This window comes from Heloderma suspectum, chromosome 2 (assembly GCF_057233095.1).
Source record: "Heloderma suspectum isolate Gila_16-S chromosome 2, 16-S_ref, whole genome shotgun sequence".
NCBI lineage: Eukaryota > Metazoa > Chordata > Lepidosauria > Squamata > Helodermatidae > Heloderma > Heloderma suspectum.
Window position 1 is genome coordinate 395,149,084 of NC_139459.1, and position 9,821 is coordinate 395,158,904.

The 9,821-nt window shown below is 51.4% G+C and overlaps 1 protein-coding gene across 6 annotated transcripts; it reads right to left on the reverse strand.

Moving 5' to 3' along the window:
• Positions 1 to 556: 556 nt before the first annotated feature.
• On the reverse strand, positions 557 to 9,588 carry LOC146356517 (zinc finger protein 263-like). 6 transcript variants are annotated; one of them, XM_084841168.1, is made up of 8 exons: positions 9,251 to 9,588; positions 7,236 to 7,342; positions 5,488 to 5,980; positions 4,810 to 4,936; positions 4,489 to 4,592; positions 4,118 to 4,265; positions 3,324 to 3,419; positions 557 to 1,792 (listed from the first exon to the last, which is right to left on the reverse strand). In XM_084841168.1, exons 3-8 carry the CDS (start codon positions 5,887 to 5,889, stop codon positions 636 to 638), a joined length of 2,034 nt encoding a protein of 677 aa, XP_084697294.1. In that variant the 5' UTR covers positions 5,890 to 5,980; positions 7,236 to 7,342; positions 9,251 to 9,588; the 3' UTR covers positions 557 to 635. The 6 variants fall into 6 exon arrangements, with proteins under 6 accessions (XP_084697294.1, XP_084697300.1, XP_084697297.1 ...); XM_084841174.1 differs by having other exon boundaries at positions 5,488 to 5,958; positions 9,440 to 9,554; XM_084841171.1 differs by having other exon boundaries at positions 9,440 to 9,554.
• Between the last annotated feature and the right edge of the window lie 233 nt (positions 9,589 to 9,821).

Here is a 9,821-nt window from a genome sequence, read left to right on the forward strand (position 1 = left end):
TGTGTCCATGACGTTGAAGCCTGCAGTTAAGATTTTTCAGCCACTAGGGGCAGGCTGAAACTGGCACAGTTTTGCACTCCAGACAGTTTGAAGTGGCAACAGGTTAGCAGGTCGAGGGACAGAGTGATATGCCTGACCCTCCCTTGCTGTGGGGCAGGCCCCTTCAGGGACAGACCCCTCCCTCAGGGGGCTATGGGGGTGCACCATGGCAGGGGCTCAGACGGGGCAGGTGCAATGTGTCTGACAGCTGTGTAAATTTGCTTGAAGGCTTCGGGGTTTCAACATGAGGGCTATTCCCATCCGTGTGAAGCCAGATCCATTTGCTAGCGGGTGTTAGGGTTTGACTGAAACTCTTCCCACACTCTTAGGCATTTATGGGGCTTCTTGCCTGCATGCATTCTTTCATGCAGCTTAAGGTTCCTGGTGTTAACTAAAGTCTCCACAAAATGAAATGTTTTCCCTTTTGTGTGAAGGAATCTGCAGGTTGCCCCATACCAGCTATAATTTCCAGCATGCTGGAACTTGAGTGAACATGAAAAATCCTTAACAGGCATCTTAAAACAAAAGGTTTTTTTATTTATTGAGTAGGCTTTCTCCTTGGCACATCTTTGAAAGTGAAGGACTGTGCTTCAGTTTTAGGGCTTGTCCCCCATATGAATCCATTGATGGTTTTTAAGGGATTCGCTCTTATCGAAGATATTTCCGCACCTTAAGCACATATAGGTTGTCTCTCCTTTGTGAATTCTTTCATGTCTTTTAAAGCTTGTGCTGAGAGTGAAGCTCTTTCCACACTCAGAGCATTTATATGGCTCCTCCCCTGTGTGGATTCTTTGATGAGTTTTAAGTACTGAGTTGCAATGGAAACTCTTTCCACACTGTGAGCATTCATAGGGCTTCTCGCCTGTGTGAATTCTTTCATGAAGTTTAAGGCTCCTGCTGTCAACTAAACTCTTTCCACACTCAGAGCATTTATAGGGCTCCTCCCCTGTGTGAATTCTTCGATGGATTTTAAGGGCTCTGTTTTCTCTGAAGCTCTTTCCACACTCTGGGCATTTATAGGGTGTTTCCCCTGTATGGATTCTTTGATGGGTTTTAAGGTTTGAGCTCCAACTGAAACTCTTCCCACACTCAGAGCATTTATACGGCTTCTCACCTGTGTGAATTCTTTCATGCCATTTAAGGCTTCTCCTGTCAACTAAACTCTTTCCACACTCAGAGCATTTATAGGGCTCCTCCCCTGTGTGAATTCGTCGATGGATTTTAAGCGCTCTGCTTTCTCTGAAGCCCTTTCCGCACTCTGAGCATTTATAGGGTGTTTCCCCCGTATGGATTCTTTGATGGGTTTTAAAACCTGAGCTCCAATTGAAACTCTTCCCACACTCTAAGCATTTATATGGATTTTCCCTGGAGTGCATTCTTTGATGGGTTTTAAGCTGTGAGTTCCAACTGAAACTCTTCCCACACTCTAAGCATTGATGCAACTTCTTGCCTGTGTGAATTCTTCCATGCATCTTGAGGTTTCTGCAGTCAACTAATTTTTTGCCTTTTGTGGGAATTTTTTCACATTCAATACGCTGTATCTCCTCAGTGAAACTCTTTCCATATTCAGAGCATTTCCACGGTTTCTCTCCTTTAAGAATATTCCTTTTGTTTGCTTCAAAAAGCTCTTCTGGTATTGGACATTCGTAGAAATCAGCCCCGTCAAACAAACTGGATGTGTTTCCCCATTTCTCTTCATCTTCAGTTTTTATTTTCCAATGGACGTCATTTTTATTGCTCTCCTTCCCATCAGCTGAAAGAAGAAAAAAGAGAACAAACCCAATGAACTGCTATTTTGATTATCAGAGTAGCGGGGAGGGAGAATCCTTCCAAATATACTAATTATCCTCTGATAATCAATAGAACTGACTACCACAGTGGGACACAGAGCATTTATTTTATTTATTACTCACTGTCTAGGCAATCTTTGAGTATATAGTGGCATAGCTCACATGTCACAGCAACATCGGTGTTTCTTTTAACTCTGGGTAACCGTGAACAAGCTGGTGTGCTCGTGGATGTAGCGCGATTGCTCTCACTTGGTTCCTCCTGGAAGCAGAAGCTTTAAGAACGAACCCTGGGTCATGAGTGTGGCTTGTCATTCTGGCTAACTGGATGAATGGGAAACTACTAACTTGGACCTTTGGTATGGACACCTGTGGACAGTCATTCTAGCTGAAAGACTCACTAGACAACGTAAGACCTGAAGAAAAGTTCAACACCCGCTGAATATGCATGCTTCTCTCTGGAAAGACTCTTTTAGATTAATTGACTTGATCGGCTTTCAGTCATGGATAAATTTGTCTCCAATTGCTTTAAACTTGGTGTTTGTGAGTTTATTTGTGTATGTATTGTTCTTAAAAGTTTTTTTTTAAGACCTCTTTGGACTGTTGGGCAGCCAAGTGGACAGGAGACCAACAGAAACACGTAAGAACATACAAGGAGCCATGCTGGATCAGACCAAGGGACCATCTAGTCCAGAAGATGCATTCCTTTGGCCTTCCGAGATGCAGCAATTTGCATGCAAAGGTCACAGGTTCAATCCTGGTATCTCCGCATGAGGGCATTCAAGTAGCAGAGTTGGGAAGACTCCACCTGAGATGATCACTCCCAGTCCGACTAGATAATACTGCAAAATGTCTTGGTACTGTCTTTAAAACCTGATATGTATAGAGGTTTTCCCCATACACACACCTAAGACACAAGTGACCCTGTGAAGTCACATGTATATATTTTATGAATCTGTGTGTGTGTGTATGTATGTATATATGCACTTAAATTAACATTTGTTAGTTATGTTAGGGAGGAGAGTAAAGTAGTTATTTACTGTTAACACCTGAATTCTGTAAATAACAAATATTTCTCTGCTTTTCAAAACCCCACGCCTACGGCTCGTGACCACCAAAGGGTAAAAGGGATGAAGAATAACAGAGGTCAGAATACAAACCCAGGGTGTCCTCACCGTTCGACAAGGAAGGGTGTTGGACCTGAGCTAAAGGTCCTGGGGGCAGCGTTACAGAGTGTGTGGTGGAAAGTGTTGCCTGCTGTGGGAAAGGCCTTATAGAAAAGGTATTCACGCTGGTAAATAGGCAGGAACGCCACAGACCCCTTTGCCACGTGACAAGATAGCTAGGCCTCTTGTGGGGCTGTTCCTCTGCGTGACGTCTCAAGTGCCAAGTAGGTGACATTTAGCCAGAAGACGTATCTGCCAGGAGACCACGGAGCCAGGGGACTGCCGAGACAGACAGACCTGATAAATGGCCCCACCAGACCAAAGCACCTACCTGCTGATGTCTCTCCTTCCTCGGGGGCCCCAAGGAGCGGATCTTCCCCTTGTTTTTCCTGCCAGGAGATGAGGCTGGATCTGGGAACAGGGAGGCCTTTCAAAGAGGGTAGAAATGGCCAAATTACTTTTGGCTCTTCCCACTATAACAACAAACCATCAGGGTGTCCAAAACAGCCTTTCTGAACCCCGTCCCCTCTGTACCAGCCCTAAAAAGATTAAAAGAAGGATGCCATTGTTTATTTATTATTTATTTTTTATTACATTTATATCCTGCCTTTTTTTCCTGCTTAAGGAACTCCTTAAGTAAACCCTTAGGTTTACTCCATATTTTTCCTTCATGTGCTCCTGATGGAACAGAGCTGACTTTTTCTTTCTTTCTTTCTTTCTTTCTTTCTTTCTTTCTTTCTTTCTTTCTTTCTTTTCTTTCTCTCTCTCTCTCTCTCTCTCTCTTTCTTTCTTTCTTTCTTTCTTGATTGCATTTGTATCCCTCCTTCCTTCATCCTGAAGGAACCCAGGGCAGTGTACATAATCCTCCACCACCATTTTACCCTCACAATAACCCTGTAGGGTGGGTTGGGCTGAGAGTCTGTGACTGGCCCAGAGCGAGCTTCCATGGACGAGTGGGGTCTAGAACGCGGACCTCCCGGCTCCCAGTCCAACACTCTCACCACTACACCACACTGGCTCTCTATGTTGCCCTCAGTGACATCCCCACAATGCTCTGATTCAGACAAAGAACAGCCACAATTCCCCTTTCCAGGATCTGTCAACATGGCAAAGAGGAAGCCTTACCCAGAGGGCCCCACTCCTGACCCAGAGAAGCCAGGGTCCCAGAATTCTCCTCCGTGACGTCCCTGTGCAGAGCCCTCTGGCCTGGATCCAGCAGGGCCCACTCCTCCTCCGTGAAACGCACGGCCACCTCCTCAAAGGTCATTGGGCCCTGAGAGAAGAAGAAGAACTCATGTACTCCTTACACATAATGTAGCAATCCATGAAGACAATAAAGGTAAAGTGGCTGCAGGTTCATCTGCAGGATCTAGAGTTTCCTGAGCGACATTCAAAGCCACCTAGCATCCATGTTGGACAGAAGCAAAGGGACAGGGTCAGATTCCTCCAGGCCCAGGGAGATGTGCAAAGGGCCGAGGCACCCGGGCCTCCCCTACCTGCTCTGGCTGCACAGAAACTGCTTCCACTCCTCCACAAAGTGACAGAGGCCTAGAAGGAAGCCCCAGGGTCAGTTCACTCCCTCTGCAAGTTGTCCCATTTCCTGTGTGGAAGACAAAGACGGTGGGAAAATATTTTATTCTTTAAAGCATTTTTCATTTTAGTTCCTTGAGTGGAATCAGTCCTTTTCCACACTGTGTCAGGGCATAATTCAAAGGGCTGGTTTTTATTTCTGTGAAGTCTGAATCTACTGAAATACGACTCCTTTTCTGAGAGAAGGGTCTCCTCCCCATGTGGAAATATGCCCCCCTAATCCTTACCCAGTGATGTGGGACCTCCGTCACCCTCCTGCAAGGTCTGCCTGAACAGCAGCCTCTGCGTGGTGTCCGAGGGGGTCTTCTCCGCCTCAGGGACATCCGTGGCTGCTGTGGCTGATATCCCCTCCACCTGGAGATGGAACGAGGAGCCCAGGCAGTGAAGGGGGAAGAGGGATGAGGAAAGAACTGGGACAGGCAAAGGCCTCGGGCAGGGTTTGCCAATCTATTTGCATTCAGGTCTCCTTCTAAAGTTATTCTGCTTCCTAAGCCCTGTAGCCATGCCTTTAGCAGGTGAGCACATAAGGATCTTGGCCAAATCCTACCCCTAACATGGGATGACTTGAAAAGTGCATCAAAAAACCCCTCTTAAAACTAACTGGGGGGGAAGAGAGAGAAGCACCCAGAAGTTCACTGACACTCAGCCCAGAAGTGTGGTGCTTACAACCACTTATCCTGTTCTGCTGGGACGACTCTGCGGCTGGATCCAGAAGGATTCTCTCCTTCTCTGGCTCGTCAAAATTTCCACGGGTGCCTTGTGATCCCCTATGGTGGGCCTGCTATACACGTTCAGAATCTGTGGGATGGTTACAGGTGGGTGCAGGCAGGGGGAATTTGGGAGAACACTGGTGGGGATTTTTAAGACCACACTCCTTTGGAGCTATCAGGATGAAATGCTCTCACCTGCTCCTTGACCTCTGCCTGGCTGAGGAAGAAACCTTCCGCCAGGGCCACCGCCTGGGAACTGGTCTCCGCTCCACACTCCCTGACCCAGCTCTCCATCTCCGCGGGCAGGACAGCCAGGAACTGCTCCAGGACCACCAGGTCCAGCACCTGAGCTTTCGTGTGCCTTTCTGGCTTCAGCCACTGATGGCAAAGCTTGTGGAGTCGGCTGCAGGCCTCGCGGGGCCCCTCGGCCTCCCGGTAGCAGAACCCCCTGAAGCGAAAGCGCTCTGCGTCTGAGCCGGTGCTGCTCCCAGGCAAGTTCTCCTGCGCTCCTTTTTCCCACGCCTCTGCACTGCTCCTTTCCTGGATGATATGAGGGGCTTTTCCTTCCTCAGGGCCAGCGAAGTTTAGCTCTTCCATCTTCACTCTCCACTGCCAACAGGACTCGAAGGATCAAAGAATCTCCTTGCTTTGCTGCCAGTTTCTTTCCTGAGGGAAGGATGGCCTGAATCTGATGTAAGAAGATCACATATTATGAAGGCTACAAGCTACTTGGTGTGTTTGTATTTCACCCCCCAAGGAAAATAAGCTTTCTGGCTAAGAAAGGCAGGTAAGCACCAAGAATCAGGGGGTCACTGGAGATAGGGGGTGGGAGGTGGGAATCAGGGGGTTCCTCCTCCTAAGATGCTCAGACCTACATCTGGGCTGGAACGACATGGCAACGAATGTGAAGCGCTTTCATGTTTAATGAAGATTGTCATGAAAAGCCAGCGTGGTGCAGTGGCAAGAGTGTTGGAGTGGGAGCCGGGAGATCCGGGTTCTAGTCCCCACTCGGCCATGGAAGCTCACTGGGTGACTTTGGGCCAGTCACAGACTCTCAGCCCAACCCACCTCACAGGGTTGTTGTTGTGAGGATAAAGTGGAGAGGAGGAGGATTATGTACGCTGCCTTGGGTTCCTTCAGGAGGAAGGAAGGAGGGACATAAATGTAATAAACAAACAAACAAACAAACAAAATCGGCTCTGGTCCGTCAGGAGCACACAGGAAAAAATATGGAGTAAACCTAACCTTAAAACCCGCTTTGTACAAGTCAAACTGCACTTTAATCTGCCTTACTTTGCAGCTGGGCGGAGTCCCACTAGCAGAAGTGAATGTCGTTGTCAAGAAGACCGGCCTGCTTTTCCACCAAAAGGCCGGGCCCAGGCGTCACGTCTGCAGCAGCCGCCTGGAATGGGGCACTATCTGAAAGCTCCTTGGTCCTGTTGCTCGAGGCCAGGCTCAGTCCTCGCTAATTGGGAAGGAGGTAACGGCCGAGCTGGTGGGAAGATCCTACCTCTGTTGGGGCAAGGGTGGTCCCCTTTGGGACTCAGCTGGTGACTGGCTAGAGGGAAATCGGCTGGGCCTTAAAAGGAGGTTGGGAGAGGGGTGTGGCGTCTCCCTTCGTCATGGTGGTTTGGGACCTGCTGTTGGCTGGATGCTATCCTGGGAGGCCAGTACCTGGGTATGTGGAAGGACAGGCCCGCTAGCTTGGTTATTTTGCTTGGGGGTGCGGTATAAAGGCTCTCTGCGTTTCTTAGTTTTCTGTCTGATGTATTTTAGCTTGTAACCTTCTGTACAACCTACCACCTCTAATTCCCCCTTTTCCTACTCCTTCAATGAATATTTATCCAACTCCACGTTAGTGTGGTTCCTTCTGGGAAACCTCAATGCTAATTCCAGTGCCTGTTGGCCAGAGGGGGTGACTACTGGGTGTCTCTTAGTCCTACCTTGCAGGGTCGTTGGAATTACTTCCAGCAATCCTTCGCAGTCATCAGCCCCATAGATGCTGCTCAGTCAATGAGAGAGGCTTGCTCCCGCCCCTCTCCGTGCTCCACTGCTCAGGGAAGTTTAACAGAAGAGATGAGTAATGTCGGATAGTTTACACTACACCACTCCCCCTCACATCCACTGGCTGCGAACCAGAACCAGCAATGTTGAAGCCCAGAGACAGACTGACAGGTGGGCAGACAGGAGGTGCCCAGATCCTGCATGGAGGGAAAGGGCTGGAATTGCCTCCCTCTGCTAGCGCTTTGGAGTCAGCAGCGGGGGCTACTTTGCTGCTGCCTCCACTTCCCCAACTGGAGCTAAGCCTCCTCCGCCTCCACACAAACACGCAGGAAAATCTGGCCACCCTTCCCCGCCACCCCCCCCCCGCTCTGTGTATTCCTTAGTTGTATCTATATGGCATGACTATGCAGTTCCAGGTGCATCGCCACTGCGAAATAGCGACTGGCCACCCTTTCTCCGCCCCCTTCTGTGTATTCCTTAGTTGCATGTATATGGCATGACTGTGGCATTGCAGGTGTATCGCCACTGTGAAATAGCGACTGGCTGCCCTTTCTCCGCCCGCTTCGGTGTATTCCTTAGTTGCATGTATATGGCATGACTGTGGCATTGCAGGTGTATCGCCACTGTGAAATAGCGACTGGCTGCCCTTTCTCCGCCCGCTTCAGTGTATTCCTTAGTTGCATGTATATGGCGTGACTGTGGCATTGCAGGTGTATCGCCACTGTGAAATAGTGACTGGCCGCCCTTTCTCTTCCCCCCTCTGTGTATTCCTTAGCTGCATGACTGTGGCATTGCAGGTGTATCGCCACTGCGAAATAGCAACTGGCCACCCTTTCTCTTCCCCGCTCTGTGTATTCCTTAGCTGCATGTATATGGCATGACTGTGGCATTGCAGGTGTATTGCCACTGCGAAATAGCAACTGGCCGCCCTTTCTCTTCCCCCCTCTGTGTATTCCTTAGTTGTACGTGTAACGCACGGCTGGCTGCCCTTTCTCCTTCTGCTCTGCGTATTCTACATCGTGCACTACATATAAACTGGATATTCCGCTACTGTGAACAAAACAGGGCGACTCATATTATGAATGGGAAAAGGAGGCCACTTGCTGTGAAAGCAGCCCTACCGCAAATGGGGAAACAGAGGGAAGGGGGGAAGCGGCCCCACCCCTCGACCATGTCACTTCCAGGTCACAGCCACGTCACAGCGGCACGCCCAGGATTTAATGAGGAGGGGCGGGCAGACTGCAGGGGAACCGCCTGGGAGCCCCTTTACGTAAAAAATACGGTCTAAAGGGGCTTTCAGAAAATGTGGCTTTTCAGGAGGGATGCAACTGGTTGGCTGTGGACTGGCCACAACATCAAGTGTCCCCAACGACTTTAAGCCACAGCAACAGGGGAGAAAACATTCCTTGGAGACGGGCCCACCCTTCAGTTTACTGAGCCAACCCCACAACCCCCCAATACTCCCTCCCCTTTGCCCCCCTCCCCTGCCCACACAGCTGTGTCTCCCTCCCCTGCCCCCCATCCCTCTAGCAGATCCCATCTCCCGCTGGACAACCAGACTTCCCTGCGTGTTTGGGGGGGCGGGGGCGGCTGGAGCATCTCTAGCCCTGCCCCAACCCTCTCCCCCTCCAGCCCCCCGCCCCTCTGCTTTATCCCCCAGACCCAAGCCTACTAGCAGATCCCTTCTACGCTTTCCACCCTCCAGATGTGAAGTAGTCTGAAACCGGTTTCGGTGCCCCCACGTTCCCAGGATCCGCAGCCCTGTCTTCTCTCCCGGGAAGGGGCTGTTGAGACTTGCTGGCTTCAGAGAGAGGAGGGGGGAAGCGGCGAGGCGGGGGGCTCCCGGGGGGGCCCCAAATGGGCCAGCCACCTGGGGGGGCGCTCCCCTCCCCCCCCCACGGGACTTTCCTCCCACTCCCATCCTCCCGGGCACCCCAAAGCGCTTCGCACTCACCAGCTCCCAACGGGGCCCCCCCGGTGCTGCGGGGACTCCAGCCCCCAGGTCCAGCCCGAGCCCCGCCACCCCGGGCCCTCCCCAGCTGCCTTGCAGGCGAGGAGGGGCTGCGGACCCGACCCAGGCGGCGAGGGGGGCGGGCAGGAAGCGCCGGGCGGAGGGTCCCCCCCAAAGCGGGCGGTCACGCGCCTGGTCCTCTCGCGGACCCCCTCTGCGTCCTGCTGGGGGGGGGGGGGCCTGCGGCGGGGCTCCAGCGCCGAGATCGCCTCTCTCCGCGGCTGCCTTTTGCTTAGGCAGGCACATGGCGACGGGGGAGGGGGCGAGAGACCACCGCCTAGGGGTGGGGACTGGGGGAGGGGCTTCCTCCCCCCCCTTCCATCCCATTCCTCGAATCTAGGACGGGTCAGGGGAATGCAAGGGGGGAGAGAAGAGGGGTCGGGAGGGCGGGGGCAGCAGCGGGGGGGTGGGCTTGCTCGGAGCTTTGCATGCGGCTTCACTCCTCCAGCTACAGGGATGTCAGGAAAAAAGAAAACGCGGTGACTGAAACGGACTTGGTAGGAAGATGGCCGTT